Source organism: Gracilinanus agilis, chromosome 1, assembly GCF_016433145.1.
Source record: "Gracilinanus agilis isolate LMUSP501 chromosome 1, AgileGrace, whole genome shotgun sequence".
Taxonomy (NCBI): Eukaryota; Metazoa; Chordata; class Mammalia; order Didelphimorphia; family Didelphidae; genus Gracilinanus; species Gracilinanus agilis.
In genome coordinates, this window is record NC_058130.1 from 628257577 (window position 1) to 628278610 (window position 21034).

The 21034-nt window shown below is 35.1% G+C and overlaps 2 protein-coding genes across 2 annotated transcripts in view; both read left to right on the forward strand.

The window, feature by feature from the left end:
• The window catches only part of LRRC69 (leucine rich repeat containing 69), a 146549-nt gene extending 145123 nt beyond the window's left edge, over positions 1 to 1426 (forward strand). The window contains exon 6 of the mRNA XM_044683849.1: positions 1238 to 1426. Within this exon, the coding sequence (XP_044539784.1) occupies positions 1238 to 1426 (189 nt within the window). The remainder of the gene's footprint in view (positions 1 to 1237) is intronic.
• Positions 1 to 21034, forward strand: part of SLC26A7 (solute carrier family 26 member 7) — a 308018-nt gene that overhangs the window by 59019 nt on the left and 227965 nt on the right. The window lies entirely within an intron of this gene.

Sequence of the window (21034 nt, forward strand, 5' to 3'; positions counted from 1 at the left end):
TTCCATCTCTCAGCTCCAGGCATTCTCTGCTGTCTCCCCTGCCTGCAGTGCTTTCCCTCTTTCACTCTAACTACTGACTTTCCTGGTTTTCTTTAAGTACCAAGTAAAATCCTGTCCTTTGCTGGAAGCCTTCTTCAGCCCCCTTTAATTCTAATGTCTTGCTTTTGTTAAATATGTCTTATCTCTCCAGTCTATTGCTTGCTTCATGTTGTTTCCCCCTTTAGACTGTAAGCTCCTTCAGGGCAAAAACCATCTTTTGCCCCTTTATATCCACAGCACTTGGTTTAATGCATGGCACATAGTAGGTACTTAATAAATGTGATTACTTTTTTTTAAGCCCTTACCTTCCATGTTAGAACCAATACCATGTGTTGGTTCCAAGGCAGAAGAGTGGTAAGGGCTAGATGATGGGAGTTGACTTGCCCAGGATCACACAGCTAGGAAGTGTCTGAGGTTACATTTGAACCTAGGTCATCCCGTCTTTAGGCCTGGCTCTCAATCCACTGAGCCACCTAGTTGCCTTCTTAATAAATGTTTAATGATTGGTTAAAATAACTAGATATTTCAGTGACACTTCAAGACAGTATGTGGTTAGTTGCTATATTCATTGTTTAGACAATCATGCGTGAAAACCCAGAATCCTTGATTTGGAAGTAACTCATATATGTCATTTAATCTAATCCTATCCTGAAGCATGAATCCCTTCTATAACAATCCAGATGTGATCAGATGATTGAGATCAAATTTGGCTCTTTGAGATAGGAGTACTAGTTGTTACCCACACTTTGTTCATTCATTCACAAGCTACCCAAGGTCATGTTTTAAGTTTTAGCTCTTTTCTTGGATCCTAGCTCCTGTTAATCTCCTATTGCCTTTCTTCTTTATATTTTAACCTGATAATGTCTGATTTTGTGGATGTAGCAGTTTTCTCCCTCATTTAAGCAATTCTCCATCTATAAATCCAAATCTCGTTCTCAAATAATCTTCTCACCCAACTGTTTGGTTCCCATAGTTGTCTTTTTCTGAAACCCATGCCTTGTGTCAGTAAGTGGCAAACATCCCTTGTTCCTCTAAGGTCTTCAGTTTTTGTTATTTTTTTTACTGAGACTTCATAATCTTAATTTGATGTAAGCTTTTGATTAAACCAAATTACCATTTGTAACATAATGCAGTGATTAAAAATGTGATTTATGTGAAAATAATCTTTAGAACTTGATTTTTTCCTTAAATTTTATAGGAAATCACAGCAAGATATATTTTGAATGAGATGTCTGAGCATGATCCATTGTTTCTGCAAGGCATAGAATATTTCCCAGAAATCTTAAATATACTTTCTAGGAAGAGGACATGTTTATTATGTGGAAAAAGAGTTCTATTCACAGATATAAAATGTGTAACTTTTAAACGTCAAACAAAGGTAAATTAGCTGTTTTTTATGAATTTGAATGATGTACTAATTCTTTCCTTTGTATAACTCTTTTGAGACTAGATAGCTTTTATCTAGGAACTGGTTTTTACATATGATTATCATGCTCAATATTGTTCCCTTTCCATGGAAAGCAATCATTGGGTTAATTTTATTAAGGGTTATATAGTTACATATTTAAGGATGAATAGTAATCAAGGGAACTTAAATTAGCTAGAGTACTATATTTTAAGTAGCTAATGGATGGTGCTCAAAGCTGACAAATACCCGAACCTCTACTCTTCCCATATAGGGACTTTGGCAAGAGTTGATTTATAGCAAATCCAGAATCCTGAGCAAGTTAAGTGACTTTCCATACCCCCAAATGACTGTTACTTTCACGTACATGGCTCTGAAGTGGCTCATGTTTTTTTTTTTTTTTTTTTTTTTTAAACCCTTAACTTCTGTGTATTGACTTATAGGTGGAGGAGTGGTAAGGGTAGGCAATGGGGGTCAAGTGACTTGCCCAGGGTCACACAGCTGGGAAGTGTCTGAGGCCGGATTTGAACCTAGGACCTCCCGTCTCTAGGCCTGGCTCTCAATCCACTGAGCTACCCAGCTGCCCCAGAAGTGGCTCATGTTTTAACCTCTTGTCAGTTGAGTTCCTCATCTCAAACATGAAATAAGATTTTATCCAGATATCAAAATAGAAATCCACAAACCTACAAATCAGACTACAAATCCCAACTCCTTAGGGGATTCCACTGTCTTGGGCCATTTCCCAAATCATTTATAGATTCAGATAGTATGTTTTGCTTAAATAGTTTGTTGTAAATGGAATAAAATCTAAAAGAAACTAGATATTAGAACTCTTGCATGGAAACAGTTGACAATATCTTTCTCCTGGTTCTTGGGTGTTCCCACCCAAATCTAATGGTATGGCTGGAGAAATCCTGTTAGCACACTCATAAAGTTAATTGAAATGAATGGGAGAGGGGCATTTACTTCTTGTTCAACTTTATGTATTTAAGCGAAAGTAAGAGTTCAACTACCAATATGAGAGTCTTGATAACTCTTTGGCATTGGTTACTAATGGACAACACTGGTCATGTTGTTGATGCCTCTCTTTGGATTCTTGTCACTTTAATTGCTCTCATCTCTCACAAAGAGATTCAAAAGAAGAGGGAAAGGAAAAATAATGAATAAACACAGATAATATCTCTTTTATTCTGTTGTTTAGTTATTTGAACTAGCAAATCCCATTATGATCTAAAGCTAAACCACCTTTTATGCCTGCTCTCTTATAGAGAGGTTAGAGGAAAACTCATTTTCATTGGGAGAGGGGGGTATCATTTTTTTCTTTGTCTGGTCCCATTTAAAATCAGTTCAGTCCCAAAGAAAGATTCAGTGAGGTAGCAAATTCGAGTCCCCTAAGGCTTGACAAAATTGTAACTTTTTTCCTTTCTGGATGGACAGTTTCCTATAAAAATGTTTTAAATTTCTTTAAAATGAATCATATTTTATGGTTGATTTTCATTTTAGATCCTGAATTGTATATCTATGCCATAAAAAAATCATTCAATAGAATTTTGTAAGTGGCTTTTGCGAGAGGGGCTTCTGGAAATGGATCCATACAAAATACAGCAAGTCTTAAAAACCCATTATACTAAGTAGAATTTTTTCCATAAAAATAGTTACTGAGCTGCCTATCTTGTGAGGTTTTAGGCATTATAGTATAATCATGGTCTTGCACATAACCAAAGTGCCCCAGGTGACATCTCCACATTGAGAGCATTGGGCGGCTTCTTCTGGGAGAATCATGATAAAGCATGAAGAAAGTGTATGTGTGGACCTTCTGAAACTGGTTCTAGAGTCAACTGGGTAGCAGACTGTTGAGCGTGGAGTAGGAAGACCCAAGTTCAATTCTACCCTCAGACAATTACTTGCTGTGTAACTCTTGGTCACTTGATTCGGCTGATTCATTTCCCCCCTTTATAAAATGTTATAAATATATAAAATAATAGAACTTACCTCACAAGATTTTCATAAAGGACTCAATCCACCTTTATGAAAGAATTTTGTTCTTTTGATATTCTTGGAGTACTAGCAGACTGGTTGGATTGTTCATTTATTAATATCTATCATTCTTGCTATATCATAGGTTTTCTTTTATAGGTTTATGCAAGTCAAAAAGAATTTAGTATGGTTAGTAATGTGTAAATTCAGGGGGTTGAAGAGAGGTGAATCTTTATGGAGGTTTATAGATCTGGCATGTATTTTCAATCTCAATGATGAGAGAAAGTGTTGAGATGTAAAGGTGAGTAATAATGAGAAAATGATTTTATTCATAAAGTTTTTAAATAATAGAAAAAATCACATGGTGGGTAGGAAGCAGAATATCTCCAGTAGTGAAAAATAAATCCCAGTGAGTATTTCTTGGATTTGCTTAATGCTGGGATATTTCATATTCTCAAGAAAGAAAAAGAGAAATAAATAAATAAATAAAGAAAGAAAGAAAGAAATAAAAAAAGAAATAAAGAAAGAAAGATTAAGCTTAAAGTGAGGAGAACAAATAAAGAAGAAAATGCATATTTAAAACTAAAAGGGAGGCAGAAGTGATTATTACTCATCTTTGAAAACAGAAACACAACCAAGCTGAGGGATATTCGAGTAAGCTTAGCAAGAAGATGATTAAGAAGAGACTTCAATATTTAAGGGGAGAATACATGACAAAAAACATTAGTAGCCCATCATTAAATTCAAAGAAGAGCAAACCAGTGATGCTCTAATATTGCAGATGAAATTCCTTTTCATCTTTTCTTTAAAGGGAAATAGATACTTTAAAAGGAAATGTGTAGCAATCATATGGTAAATAATCAAAATCTTGTCAATAGCTATAAATAAGTAAAGTCATGTTATGTAAGTGAATCTGTGAAAATCAGCGAGAATGAAACAAAACCAAGGTGTGAGGTAGCTAGGCGGAACAGTGAATACAACATGGGGCTTGGAGTTAGGAAGACCTGAGCACTTTACAAATATTTTCTTATTTTAGCCTCATAACCATCCTGGGGGTGAGATATTATTATTCCTATAATACAGATGAGAAAACTGAGACTGGCATAGGTTAAATGACTTGTCCTATAGTCACATAGCTAATAATTGTCTGAAGCAGGATTATGAACCAAGATATTTTTTTTCAGTTGCATGTATAAATAATTTTTTACGATTTTTTCTGACATTTTAGAAATCAAATTTTCTCCCTTTCTAGCTTCTCTTGCCTTCCCCAAGGCAGTAAATACTCTGTTATATATTATGCCCATACTTTCATGCATTATATATTTCCATATTGATTGCTCATGTGGTGATAGAAGGCACCTATCACACGTACAATAAAACCTCATGAAGGAAATGAAGTGGAAGATGGAATGCTTTAGACTCCAACAATTCCTTCTTTGCCTATGGATAGCATTTTCATCATGAGTCTCTGGTGGTATTCTTGGAGACTTGCTTTGCTGAAAATCATGGTTTAATCATTTAAAGTTAATCATTACAGAGTATTTCTCTCATTATATACATTGTTCTCCTGGTTCTGATCACTTCACTTTGCATCAGCTCATTTCCAGGTTTTTCTAAAATCATTCTGTTTATCATTTCCTATGATGCAACAATATTCCATTACAGCCATATTCCACAACTTGTTCATCCATTCCCCCATTGTTGGACAACCCCTTAGTTTCCAATTCTTTGCCACTACAAAAAGAGTTGCTCAAATATTTTGGTCCTTTTTTCTTATCTCTGATCTCTTTGGGTTACAGATATAGTAGTAATATTGCTGGGTCAAAAGATATGCATAGTTTTGTGGCCTTTGATCCTAGTTCTATATAGCTCTCTAGAATGGTTGGATCAGTTCACAGTTCCTCCAATAATGTATTAGCATCTCAATTTTCCCACATCCCTTCATTCTTTCTCATTTTCCTTTTTGGTCTTGTTAGCCAATTCAATAGGTGTCAAGTGGTATATTGGAGTTGTTCTAATTTGCATTTCTCTAATCAATAGTGATTTGGAGCATTTTTTCATAGCCTATGGATAATTTTAATTTCTTCCTTTGAAAACTGCCTGTTCATATCTTTTGACCATTTTTTTCAGTTGGGAAATGTTTTGTATTTTTATAAATTTGACTCAGTTCTCTTTGTTCTTAATCTTTTTAGTTCTATGAAATTATTTTTGGGTAGTTTGGTTGGTATGGCACTGTATAGGTAAATTAGTTTAGGTTAATGATTTTCATCATATTGGCTTAGTCGATCAATGAGCAATTGCTGTTTTTCCCTTTGTTTAGGTCTGACTTTATTTGTGTGAAGAGTGTTTTATGATTGCGTTCGTATAGTTTCTGGGTTTGGTTTGTAGGTATGCCCCCAGGTATTTTTTATTATCAACAGTTATTGTTTTAAAACATTTATTAATATTTATATTTTAGAAAAGTTAACATGGTTACATGATTCATGCTCCCACTTTCCCCTTCACCACCCGGCCTCCCCCCCTCCCCTGGCCTATATGCATTTCCACTGGTTTTAACATGTGTCAAGACCTATTTCCAAATTGTTGATAGTTGCATTGGTGTGGTACTTTCGATCTCCAGTCATGTCCTCAACAACCCATGTATTTAAGCAGTTGATTTTCTTCTGTGTTTCCTCTCCTGCAGTTCTTCCTCTGAATGTGGGTAGCATTCTTTACCATAAATCCCTCAGAGCTGTCCTGTGTCATTGCATTGCTGCTGGTACAGAAGTCCATTACATTCGATTTTACCATAGTATATCAGTCTCTGTGTACAGTGTTCTTCTGGCTCTGTTCCTTTCGCTCTGCATCAGTTCCTGGAGGTCTTTCCAGTTCACATGGAATTCCTCCAGTTTATTATTCCTTTTAGCACAATAGTATTGCATCACCAGCATATACCACAATTTGTTCAGTCATTCCCCAATTGAAGGGCATGCCCTCATTTTCCAGTTTTTTGCCATCACAAAAAGCGCAGCTATAAATATTTTCCTGCAAGTCTTTTTATCTATGATCTCTTTGGGGTACAAACCCAACAATGGTATGACTGGATCAAAGGGCAGGCATTCTTTTATATCCCTTTGAGCATAGTTCCAAATTGCTACCCAGAATGCTTGGACTGATGTTCACAACTCCACCAGCAATGCATTAATGTTCCAATTTGGCCACATACCCTCCAACATTCATTACTCTCCCCTTCTTTCATTTTAGCCAATCTGCTAGGTGTGAGGTGATACCTCAGAGTTGTTTTGATTTGCATTTCTCTAATTATTAGAGATTTAGAATACTTTCTCATGTGTTTATTGATAGTTTTGATTTCTTTATCAGAAAATTGCCTATTCATTTCTCTTGCCCATTTATCAATTGGGGAATGGCTTGATTTTTTATACAATTGATTTAACTCCTTGTATATTTGAGTAATTAGACCCTTGTCAAAGTTTTTTGTTATAAAGATTTTTTCCCAATTTATTGTTTCCCTTCTGATCTTGGCTACATTGTTTTGGTTTGTACAAAAGCTTTTTAGTTTTATATAATCAAAATAATTTATTTTACATTTTGTAATTTTCTCTAACTCTTGCTTGGTTTTAAAATCTTTCCTTTCCCAGAGATCTGACAAGTATACTATTCTATGTTCACTTAACTTATTTATAGTTTCCCTCTTTATATTCAAGTTATTCACCCATTCTGAATTTATCTTGGTGTAGGGTGTGAGATGTTGATCTAAACCTAATCTCTCCCATATTGTTTTCCAAATATCCCAGCAGTTGTTGTCAAATAGTGGATTTTTGTCCCAAAAATTGGGCTCTTTGGGTTTATCATATACTGTCATGCCGACATCACTTACCTCAAGTCTATTCCACTGATCCTCCCTTCTGTCTCTTAGCCAGTACCATACTGTTTTGATGATTGCTGCTTTATAGTATAGTTTAATATCTGGTACTGCTAGGCCCCCTTCCTTCACATTTTTTTTCATTATTTCCCTTGATATTCTTGATCTTTTGTTATTCCAAATGAACTTTGTTATAGTTTTTCCTAATTCAGTGAAAAAGTGTTTTGGTAGTTTGATAGGTATGGCGCTAAATAGGTGAATTAATTTGGGTAGAATGGTCATTTTTATTATTTTAGCTCATCCTACCCATGAGCAATCAATGTTTTTACAATTGTTTAGATTTAGTTTTAATTGTTTGGAAAGTGTTTTGTAGTTGTTTTCGTATAATTGCTGTGTTTGTTTTGGTAGATAGATTCCCAAGTATTTTATATTATCTAGGGTGATTTTAAACGGTGTTTCTCTTTCTACCTCTTTCTGCTGTGATGTGTTGGAAATATATAGAAATGCTGATGATTTATGTGCATTTTTTTGTTGTCAAAAGTTATTTTGAATATAATTTCCTTTTCTATGTCTTGTTGGACTTTGTTGGTGGTAAATAGAAATGCTGATGATTTTTGTGGGTCTGATTTGTATCCTGCAACTTTGTTGAAGTTATTATTCCTATTTAATTTTTTTATTAATTCCCTCAGATTCTCTAAGTATACCATCATGTCATCTGCACAAAGAAATAACTTTGTTTCTCCATTGCCTAACCAAATTCTTTAAATTTATTTTTCTGCTCTTATGGCTATACCTAGCATTTCTAGAACAATATTAAATAAGAATGCTGATAATGAGCATCCTTACTTTATTCCTGAGCTTATTGAGAAGGATTTTAATTTAGCCTCATTACAGATAATGCTTCCTGTTGGTTTTACGTAGATGCCATTTATCACTTTAAGGAAGGTTTTCTTCATTTACATTGTTTTCTTTTGTTCATATAAGAAATGAGTTCTATTGAAATGATCATATGGTTTTTCTTGGTATTGTTATTGATATAAAATTTGCTGATGGGTTTCCTAATATTGAATGATCGCTACATTCCCGGTATAAAACCCACCTGATTGTAGTATATAATTTTTGTGATATAATGCTATATTCTCCTTGCTAGTATTTTATTTAAAATTTTTGCATCAATGTTCATTAGGGATATTCGTCTATAGTTTTCTTTCTCTGTTTTAAGTCTTCCTGGTTTAGATATCACTACCATATTTGTGTCATATGGACTCCTTCTTCCTCTCTTTCTCCATATAGTTTATGTAGTGTTAGAGTTAATTGTTCTTTTAATGTTTGGTATATATAATTTATTTGTGGGTTCATCTGGCTATGTGACCTTTTTCTTAGGGAGTTCTTTGATGATATGTTCAATTTCTTTTTTTGGTGAAGGGGTCACTTAATATTCTATTTCCTCTTTTGTTAATTTGGGTAGTTTGAATTTTTGTAGTCTTCATCTATTTCACTCAAATTGTCAGAATTATTACTATATAGTTGGGCAAAGTAATTTATAATAGTTGCTTTATTTTCTTCTTCATTGGTTGAAATTTCACCATTTTCATTTTTGATACTGGTAACTTTTTTCTTCTTAATTTTAAAAATCAAGTTAAACTGATTTATCTATTTTATCATTTTTTCATAAAACCAACTGCTTGTCTCATTTGTTAATTCAGCGATTTCCTTAAATTCCCAATTTGGGGTTAAATAGGGATTCTTACTTTGTTCTTTTTCTAGTTTCTTAAGTTGCATATCCACTTTACCAACCTGTTCTTTCTTTATTTTATTGATGTAAGAATTTAGAGATATGAATTTCCCCCTAAGAATCACTTTGGCAGCATTCCCTAAATGTTGATATGTTGTCTCCTCATTGTCATTTTCTTTAATGAAATTGTTGATTGTTTCTGTGATTTGTTTTTGACCCATTCACTCTTTAGGATAAGATTGTTTAGTTTCCAATTAAGTTTTAATCTTTCTTTCTGTGGCTCTTTGTTGAATGTGATTTTTATTGCATCATGGCATATAAACAATATGCATTTAATATTTCTGCTTTTTTACATTTGGTTGTAAGATTTTTATGCCCTATGATACGGTCAGTTTTTGTGAAGGTGCCATGTACTGCTGAGAAAAAGATATATTCCTTTATAATCTCATTCATTTTCTCCAGAAGTCTATCATCTCAAACTTTTTAAAAGTTCTGTTTACCTCATTATCTTCTTTCTTGTTTATTTTTTGTTGGTTTTATCTGCTTCTGAGAGGGGATGATTGAGGTCCCCCCACTAGCAACATTTTATTATCTATTTCCTACTGTAACTCATGTAACTTTTCCTTTACAAATGTGGATTCTATGCCATTTGGTGTATATATGTTTAATACTGATATTATTTCATTGTCTATGGTGCCTTTTATCATGACATAATTTCCTTCCTTATCTTTTTCCTAAGATTGATTTTTACTTTTGTTTTGTCTGAGATCATGATCGATACTCCTGCTTTTTATACGTTAGCAGAGGCAGAGCAGATTCTACTTAGACTCTTATTTCTGTAGGATTCTGTTTTTTAATCCAATCTGCTATCCTTTTCCATTTTATGGTGAATTTATTCCCTTCCCATTCACACAGTTATGATTACTAATTGTGTGGTTCTCTCCAGCTTATTCTCCTCTTCTTTACTCTCCTCTCTCTCTGACTGAATATGGGTGTTATAGCTGACTACATGTGAGTATTATTTCCACTTCGAGCTAATTCCAATGAAAGTAAGTTTCAAGCATATCTGCTCCCCATCTTCTGTACTGTATTTATCTGTTATGCACCTCTTAATGAGAGGTAGTTTACCCCTTTTGATCTCTCCTTTTCTCTTCTAACTGGGTGTTGCTTTCTCATGCCTGGCTTTAAAAATATTTTTATATTAGCTTCTTATTTTCTTTCTTTCTTCCTTCCTTTCTTTCTTTCTTTCTTTCTTTCTTTCTTTCTTTCTTTCTTTCTTTCTTTCTTTCTTTCTTTCTTTCTTTCTTTCTTTCTTTCTTTCTGCATATATTCCTTTTCATTGCTCTAACAGTGATATTGTTTTTAAGTATATTAAATACTTTAGGTATCTTGCATACTTTAAGTACCTTATGTATCTCCAGTATCATAGATATCTTAATTATTTCAATTACCACCAGTACTCAGTCCAATCTTATTGAAGCCCTTATGTTTTCCCTTTTTGTTCATCTCGAGTTCAAATTTGCTCATCAGATTTTCTTTGCAAGTGTTTTTGTTTGTTTGTTTGTTTGTTTGGGTTAAGAAAATGCTCTGTTTCAATAAAAATATTTTTTCCCTGTAGGATTATGCTCAGTTTTTCTGAATATTTAATTTTTGGAGGTAGTCTTAGATACTTTGCTTTTCAGAATATCGTATTCTATCCCTTTTGGTCTTTTAATGCAGAAGCTGCAAGATCCTGTATAATTCTGACTGATTCCATGATATTTGAATTGTTTACTTCTGGATACTTGTAGTACTTTTTCCTTGACCCAGGAATACTGGAGTTTGGTTATAATAGTCCTGGGGTTTATTTGGGGTTTCCTTCAGGAGGCGATTGGTAGATTCAATTTCACTTTTTCCCTTTTGTTATAGTATATCAGGACAATTTCCCCTGATGATTTCTTGTAATATGTTGACCAAGCTCTTTGATTGTGGTTTTCAGGCATTCCAATGATTATCTCTCATAGTGGTCATTTTTTCCAGTGAGATATTTTAGATTTCTGCTATTTTTTCATTCTTTTGATTTTGCCTTACTGCTGTCTGATTAGCTTCTATTTGTCCAATTCAGATTTTTAGGAAATCATTTTCTTCCTTGGGTTGTTGTATTTCTTTTTCATTTGGTCAATTCTACTCTTTAAAGAGATGTTTTTTTCAATGTTATTGGTTTTTTTTAGCTTCCATTTCTATTTGGTCCATTTATTTTCTTCAATGTATTTTTGTGCTTCCATTTCCTTTTGTCTTGTTTTAGTTTTTAGAGAGTTGTTTTCTTCAGTAATTTCCCCCCAGATGTTGAGTTTTTCTATCAATTCTTTTATTATTTGGTTTTAAAACTTCTTTTCAAGTTCTTTCAGGAGTTCTTTTGTGGCCTGATATCCTTTCACACTTTCCTCTTTCAGGTTTTGAATGTTTCCTTTTTGCACTGTTGTCCTCTTCTGAGTTCATATTTTCATCTTTCCTGTCACTAAAGTAAGTTTCTAAGGTCAAGGTTTTTTTTTAAACCCTTAACTTCTGTGTATTGGCTCCTAGGCAGAAAAGTGATAAGGGTGGGCAATGGGGATCAAGTGACTTGCCCAGGGTCACACAGCTGGGAAGTTTCTGAGGCCGGATTTGAACCTAGGACCTCCCATCTCTAGGCCTGGCTCTCAATCCTCTGAGCTACCCAGCTGCCCTGCAAGTTTTTTTTTTTTTTTTTTTTTTTTTTGCTCAGTGTCCTAGTTGTTTACCCACCCTCCCCCATTACTGTATCTATCTATTGAGGTTCTTTGTTCCTAGAGTAGAGGGAGCACTGCTCCAAGCTTGCAGTTTTCTTCTCTGGTACTTGGGATAGGCTCAGCTATCTTTGTTTCATATAGCATATATATTTTTTTAAAAAAATATTTATTTAACTAATTGATTTGCAATATTTTTCCATGGTTACATGATTCATGTTCTTTCCCTCCCATCCTCCCACTCCATCCCATACTCAACATGCAATTACACTGGGTTTTACACGTATCATTGATCATGACCTATTTCCATATTATTATTATTTGCAATAGACTGATCATTTAGAGTCTACATCCCCAATTATATACCTATCGAACCATGGGATCAAGCAGTTGTTTTTCTTCTGTGTTTCTACTCCCACAGTTCTTCCTCTGAATTTGGATAGTGTTCTTTCTCACAAGTCCCTCAGAATTGTCCTGAATCTTTGCATTGCTACAAGTAGAGAAGTCCATTATATTCGATTGTGCTACAGTGTCTCAGTCTCTGTGTATAATGTTCTCTGGTTCTGTTCCTTTCACTATACATCAATACCTGGAGGTTATTCCAACTCATATGGAATTCCTCCTGTTCATTATTCTTTTTAGTACAATAGTATCCCATCACCAACAGATACCAGAGTTTGTTCAGTCATTCCTCAATTGAAGGGCATGACGTCATTTTCCAATTTTTTGCCACCACAAAGAGTGCAGCTATAAATATTTTCCTTATTATCTCTTTGGGGTACAAACCAAGCAGTGGTATGGCTGGATCAAAGGGCAGGCAGTCTTTGAAAGCCCTTTGGGCATAGTTCCAAATTGCTTCTAGAATGGTTGCATCAATTCACAATTCCACCAGCATATTTAGCATGTATCTTGAGGAGATGGTCCTGCTGGCATGCTCTGGCGAGGCTTGCAGATATTTTGTCCGGCTAGATTAACACCCTATCTTAGTTCTCCTCTTGTTGCAAGTTCTGCACTGGGCCAAGCCCCATTCTTCTGATTCCCTACACCTGTCAAGTGGATTAAATTGGACTAGTCCCCTGTTCTGGTCTCTGCTGCTACAAGTACTCTTCTGCCACATGGGATTGAGTAGGTTCCTCTAATTCCCAGTCTCCCACTTTGTTCCCTTGTTGCTTCACACACTCTGCTCCCACATGAGAGTTTATAGGTTTCCTACTCTCTCTGCCTTCTATACTTGTGTCTAATTACTTAGGCTAGGTTAATTTTCTCTTTCTTACCTTCACTGCCTCTGGTGGAATTGCAGTGTGTTAAGCGTTTCCAAGTTCTGCCAGTTCTTGTGGATGCTCTGCTCTCTGGGCTGCTATTCCCCCCCCCCCCACCCACTTAGCTGTTTTCCTCCTGCTTTCTTTCATTTGAGGCAATTTATTTTCTTTTTTCTGTATGTATGTAGGGATTCAGGGAGAGAAGCATCCTTTGCTCTACTATCTTAGTCCCTGCTATGCAGCCCCCTAGGTCTTCTTGATTCCAGATCCATAACTCTATTTACCTAGCATCGCCATGGTGCCTCTAACATTGTCCTGTTGTATTATATTGAGCTAATGAAATTTTGTGTGGGGTATTAAAAATGTTTTTTGAAAAAAATTTCCTATTCCTTTAATAGTTCTAACTTAAATTTTTAGAATCATTCTTATTTCCTTTTTATAACAATAATAGGACCAGTTCATATTTCTAATGCATTGTGTTTTCTTAACCATTATCTGGTTTATTATCATCAATAATATTAAAACAATTATTTTTATAGCAGTGATTAAACCCTGAAATAAAAATAGATAAATCTCATTTTAGTCACTACCAACCTGGGCCATATTTGAACTAGTGACCTGGAGGTAACATAAAAATTCTCATAAATCTCATACAAAACACTTGAGTCACCCTATGCCCAAGATATGCATTTGATGGTTTTCTTTTCTTAGAGTTACATTAGTTGAGTTTAACATTTCCCCAGATCCTCTTAAAGCTGAGGAGTTTAGGGAATGAACAGTTTGTAAAAGGAACTCTCAACCCTACATTGAATGATGTAATGTAATTAAAACTGCCCTGAAAAGAGATTCTGCTGAATGAGCCTCACTAAAATGCATGAAAACACAATCAGCCTTAAAAAATATTTGTAATGTTGGAACCCCAGTTCCATTAACTATGATAAGCTGCCAGTAATGAAACATACAGAAGATTATATTTTCATAATTTTACTCATCACTTATAGTATAAAATCTTGCTTTACAGCAAGTTATTTCCATTCTAGATACCCCATGTATATCATAAATGTATGCATTTATAAGTAAATTGACTAGAAAGATGAATGTGACTTTTATAATGCTGATTATTCAGTAGTCAATTCAACACACGTTACATATTCAAAAGAATCCAGTGTCATAATTCATATTCTAAACAGGTGAATGTGTTTTCATTGCTCTTAAGACTCAGTGTCTTTGGGTAATCATTTTGCCCAGTTGAATCCAACTTCATTTTAAATTTGTGTTCCTCACTTCAAATGTGACTTACTTCATGCCTCCCTTGATTGTTTCTCTGTCCAGTAGCCTACTCACTCTGATAATACCTTCATTCTTATGGTCTTTTCTTCTGACTTGTGAGTTCCTCCCTAGAACCTTCCACTTGAAGCAACCATACCAGCCATGACTACTTCCAATCCAGCTTAGCCCTTGACTTTCTGGGCTACTCTACCCTACTCAGGATATTCTTTTATGTATTCTTCCCCATTAGAGCAGCTAGATGGTTCAGTGAAAAGAGTGCTGGGTCTGGAGTCAAGAAGACTAAATCCAGATTCAGACACTTACTTGTTATTATAAGGATGATATTGGAAAATAAGTATTGTTTTATTAGTTTAAAGATAAGAAGCAGAGAAGCTGGCTTGAGAAAAAATTGGAGATTCAAATAGAGCTGAGAGAGAGTGTTAATTTCAACTGGTGGCAGTTATATCTGTTATTCTGTGACAGTTACACTCTCTGGGTGTGGCATTCTGGGAGGAGCTTCTGGCAGTTGACAGAGCCACATGCAGGTTCTTTCTCTCTCAGGGCTGGAGAAGATAACATCTTTGCCTCTGCCTCTTTCTCTATCTGTCTGAGGGAAAGACTTGAAGGAGTGGAGTGTTTTCTTTTCCTGTTATTGTCTATAGATTGGTTAAACTGTGGAAAGATCAAACAAAACCTGGTCTTTGGTTTGGACTCTGAGTCTGTTAAGGCTCAGAGTCCTAACCCGATTCTGTGGAGACTCAACCAGCTAGCCTTGGTGATCTTTATAACTTAAAGGCAAAGTTAAGAGTTAGAGAGGTTAGATTTATTTAGAATAGTATAAATTTGGTTAGTTAGATCAGGGAGGATTAGCGTAGCCTGAGAACCACAGGAGAAGCAGTTCCTTGTGGGACCTGGGAGTTTATTTGGGTGGAATTAGAATCTCTTAGAATTAGAAATCCTGTTTCCTTTATATATTTAAATAAAAAGTTTATTTTTCATAAACAAGAGTCTCTTTAGCATTCCTTGTGCCTGGCTCTGAAGGGAAGTTCATCTTTGAGCTTCACTTCATTTACCACTGAAGATACTTTTGATATCATCTATCAAAAGTACCTGGAAACAATTTTGAACCTTTATTTTCTAGTTCTTTGTCTTTATATTGTGTTCTCACCTACTATTATTATTTTTTACAATATGTGACCTTGGACAAGTCACTTAACCTCTTTACCTCAATTTCCTCAATGGTAAAACTGGTCCCTTGGAAAAGGGAATGGCAACCACTCCAGTATCTTTGCCATGAAAGCCAAGCACAGGTCATGAAGAGTTAGACATAACTAAAAATGTTTTAACAATTTCCTCATTTGAATGCCAGCTCCTTGAGGGCAGGGACTATATTTCATTTTGCTTACATTTGTAATCCCTGTGATTTAAACAATGACTAGCACATAATAAATGTTTTATCTGTCTAGCTATCTATTTTTCTCTCGAGAAAAGTCTTATGGAGACTACTTGATAGTCCACAAAAATCACATCCTATTCCATCTATTGGATAGTGTCATTGTCATCTAAAGGATCTATTTTCTCCAGTGGATCACAGAAGTATTTTGGACTCAAAGTTGTGCCCACCCACATTAGAGTTCTTTGAATATTAACAATGTCATGGGAAAAGTAAGAGACCTATAGCTGAGCTGACCTCTAATGACTTGATGGCTGCTGAAAGAGTCAGATCTGGAACAGAAAGAAGCCTCCACCTTCAGTGGATGTAACTATTGGCTTTGTTGATAGAGGATAGGCTAATTTAATGAGCAGACTCAACTCAAGGAGTACAATATGTGTGGTACCATGCTTCATTGCCTTACTAGATAATTGCTTTGACGTAGTCATATGTCTCAATCGCAATCCAGGTAGTTAGTTCTACTCCGGCTATATACAAACTGGTTTTTAGTCTTATGCTGAGAAAGGGACAGGTGACTTGCCTGTGATCATACAGGTAATAGTGACAAGGGTGGAATTGGAACCAAAATGCTTTGATTTCATAGACTTCTTACATATGACATCCATCCAGAGTAAGTGGGATCTCAGGTACATTTGAATATGCCAGTAAGAATAGTTTAATATGACTAAGGATAGGTCTTGTTAAAATTTGTTTGTAGTAAGAACTGCACTCATGGGTATTCATCAGTTATTTTAATACCATCCTGTCACCTCCACTGTTCCCCTCCCCCTGCCCCATTCCCAACCAAAATTAAACTGAAGTCCATCAGTTGAGCTTCAAGTTTTTCAGATTACCTCTGTAGTCATCCACACCATAGAAGTCCAAAATGCTTTTAAAATAAGAGAGTGGGGGGCAGCTGGGTAGCTCAGTGGATTGAGAGTCAGGCCTAGAGACAGGAGGTCATAGGTTCAAATCTGGCCTCAGCCACTTCCTTGCTGTGTGACCCTGGGCAAGTCACTTGACCCACATTGCCTAGCCCTTACCACTCTTCTGCCTTGGAGCCAATACACGGTATTGACTCCAAGACGGAAGGTAAGGGTTTAAAAAAATAATAAGAGAGTGTTTGGGAATAACCTAATCATGATTTTCTCTCTCTTTAAGAAATTGTTTTTATTTTCAGTTCAGTTCCAAATTCTCTCCCTCTTGCTAGCCCCTCTTCTACCCATTGTGAAGATGAGCAATATAATAACCTATTATACAAATCATAATTCTCTTGAATGTGATCTATCTGCTTAAAGAGTGATCTCTTTTCTCAGTTTTCAACTTGAATTATTCTAAATGTTCTAAGCAATAAGCAAGAAATTTATAATATTTCTCTGTCCTTAGTGAAGTTTCAATTTTGTTGCAAATGATAATTAATAATACAAGGCAATAAATACCTAGAAGTTGAAGGACGCAGTGATATAGGAATACCTAGGAGAAAGAGAGAAGCATAAAAATATAGGAAAGATCATTATACATTTTTCTTTAAAAACTATTACCATGTAGATAACAAATAGCAGTGGGAAAGTGCAGAGTCCAATGATGCTTTGGTACTTATTAAATAGTTTCAACATGATAAAATAGCAATAAAAATAGCTATAGTAGATACTTCCAAGTCTTATTATGAGGATCAAATGAGAGAATAAATGTGATATGCTTTTATTTCAATCAAACAAGCAAAGTTTTATTAAGTACCTTCTATGTATCAGGCATTTCTTGTATTAAGAGCCAGAGATATAAAGAAAAAACAAAAAAGTGTCTACCACCAAGGAGCTTACATTATCATGGTGAGGTAACATAGATATAAATTGATATACACAAGATATAGAATGTCAGGAGTAATAGAAACAATAGTTGTGGTGGTGGTACTAGTAATAGTAGTAATAGGAGTAGTAGTGGTAGTGGTTGTAATGGTAGTAATAAATATTATCTTGCCCTGGCCTGACAGCATCTGGAGTTTCATGTTCCCTTCTGGGTATGACCCAAGAAGGATCCGAATTAGAGAATGTTAAGAAAAAGGGAATCAGAGAATCAAAGTATTCTTTAATCAATGATTGCAGAAATTATGCATGTTTGTTTTGGAGAAAAGAAGACTTGGAAAGAGGTAGAATATGAAAAATGCCTTCCAGTTTTTGAAAAAATTATCCTATGCAAGAGGCAGCTAAGTGATATATATATATTCCATTCAGAATTAGAAATATTTGATGGAATCTTGTCTGACTGTATAACCCTGGGCAAATAATATAACCTCTATCAGCCTCAGTTTTGTCATCTGTAAAATGGGGATAGTATTAGGGCTTTACTAGATTGTTGTGAGAATCAAATGTGGTAATTTATGTAAGTTCTTGATAAATCTCAAAATGCTATATAAACCTTAGCTATTATTATTTAAAACCCTTACCGACCTCCTGTCTCTAGTTTAACTATTATTATTAAGAGTAATTAGACTCCCTCAGTTTTGTCCCAGAGGGCAGAAGAGGAACATTTAGGCTTTATTTAAGAAAAGTCTTCCTTAACAATTAAAGGTATTAAAAACTAGAATGGGCTGCCTTGGGAAATGAAGAGTTCTCACTCCCTCAAGGTATTTGAGATGCTTGATAGCCACTTATTGGGGATTTTGTAGAGGAGACACTTTTCTGGCACAACGACTAATAGTGGTGGAAAGACCAAGTGGTCTGTGAAATCAAAGGATTTTGGTTCCAATTCTGGCCTTGTCACTATTACCTGTATGATTATGGGCAAGTCATTGTCCTTCAGTTTGTCTCCAGATCAATAAAAGGAGAAGATTAGGCTCAATTTACTCTGCTCTCTCTCCTGGCTTCAAATGTGTAATCCTCTGAACTTCTAAGGTTCAGATGTAAATTTAATTTGGGTAGAAGAGGGCTTGTTTAGGGGAAGCTATGCTCTGAATGAGAGGCACAGTGGCAGAGAACTTTCAGGTGAGGGGCTCAGAGTGGACGTGCCATTCACTTGTGTAGTGGAGGACTACAAGGTGAAGTGTAGGGATTGTGAAAGTTCCCAGAGTCATGATTCCAGGGCCAAATTTTGGTCTCCCAAACCTAGTTATGGATCTATACTCCAATTCTGTGATCCTGTTCCATTTGTTGGAAACAATATTGAATATATCAGCATTTTGGCCATTTGGAATATGTTTTCATTTTATAGAATTTTTGCTAGACAATATACCCCAAAAGAAAAATTAATTCCAGCCATAGAGATGAATAGATTTCTTCCTTCCTGAATCTGAAGTAATACTGTGAAGGAAGAATTACTTGCTCTCTGCTTCAGTTTCTCCTTTTAAATTAGGAGAGTGATGATAATTATCTTCTTTGATAGTATCATGTAATTTTAATTTCTTTGTAAAAAGAGGTGATTTAAAAGGAAAACTCATCATTATTCCCTAATTTATTTTGTAGATATAAAGTTGTATATATCATCTTTGGCTATACTTATGATGCCTACAATGGAAAGAGGGTTTCAGTTGGGTTCTGGAAGGTGGTACACTTTTGGAGTCTTCCAATTTCCATGTACAGTATTCCTGAGATAATGACTGTCAATGGAAAAGTATTTTGCAAGACATTTCTAAAGGGGGTGGGGGTAAGTTTATCTCCAAAGAAAGTTCCAAGAAATTATACAGGATACTCAGAAAATATAACCTTAAGAATAGAGATTAATAAGTTGAAGGAAAAAAAATCACCAGAAAAACTGCCACAGCAAATTGATAATAGCTTTGGTAAAGTAAATATGCCCCTAAAATGCTAAACAAAACATTATTTTTATTTTAACTAAACAACTGTACCCCCAAGAAGGGGAGTGAGAGACAAAGACGCCTTGCATTCCTAATCCCGACAAGAGCCAACCTAAACTCAGTCTATGCAATTTTTAATGACACAAGGGAAATGGCTTAAACCACAGTGGAAATAGAAAATGTCTTTAATAGTTTCTATAATAAACTTTTCACCTCTTGGAGACATTGGGCAAAGAAAACCAGATAATTCTAAAATATGTGAAATAGGCAGCAGGAAATTAGCAAACTCATTTTTCAATAACTGAAATTAAAAGTGACAATGAATAAATGTCTGGAATTTTCTACAGAGCAGCATATGCATGAAATGGATGGGTTATATAGGGTTAGACCCTCAAAAAAGGGTATTTTCCTTCTGCTCACATTTAAGAGTATGCTCAAAGTTAGGTCTTTGTTAAAATTGTAGTGGGAACAAAGCTGATCTCCTATGACTACTCTTCTGTCCTCAGTTTCTCATGTGAAGGAAAATTTCAATTTCTTTAAAAAAAACTTTAGATACTTTTTCATTATCATTTAAATATTTAATTATTAGATACAGGGTAGCATCTCATCTTCTTCCTCTTCCTAATTTTGTTTTTACTCTTGTTCTGCTCTTTCTGTGACCTTGCCACTTGTTTCTTTTTCTTCATTTTATCTGACAGCTATCTTAATTTTCCTCCCACTTTCAATCCTTACCTATTTTTTCCTATATTTTCTGGTAAGTGTCTAAGGCTAGATTCGAATTCAGAACTTTCTTCTTGATTTGAAGTCTAGACCATAGTATCATCTAGCTGCTTCTGATATTTTACTTTGATGTATTTTGATGTATTAACAATTTTTGAAAATATTTGTTCTCCAAACTCTTTAAGCACTTTCCTTCTTATCACCTTCGTCATTTCTTTAATTATTCCCTTCTTTTCACTTTTTTTGTGAGCGAGAATACTGGTTAAATTAATCTTTCCCTTCTAGCTACCCCAACATTATTTTCAGGATGCTAGTTGGAACTCTTATAAGCAAGGAAGTTGTGGCGAGGACCTGGGGCAATTTAGGTCAATTTTGTTCCAATTTAGATTGGTTTTGGACCCAGTCATGGGTTTTCTGGTCAAGGAGAACACAAAAGCATTTTTTAGGACTTTGTCTTCCTCAACTCAGAACCCCAGAGAACCTCTTTGCCAAATATTATATCACCTAGTCTCCAGATTTTACCACATTTGTTTGGTTATATTTTTGTGGTGAGGATGAATCAGTATCTAAGATTTTCATTTTTCACAGGTATTCTTTATCTATTTCTAATATACAGCACTCTTTCTAAACTTCTCTTAATAATGGCATGGAATTTTAAATGTTGGGTTCTAGATGACTGTTCCCCAGATCCTATCATGCTAGAAGGGTTTTTAGTATGGGCTTTGTGATAGGCTTGGCTGACTGCTGTCAGAGGACAGGTTTCCTGTTTTGTTACCATATTATCCATACTGAAAGTTCTTAC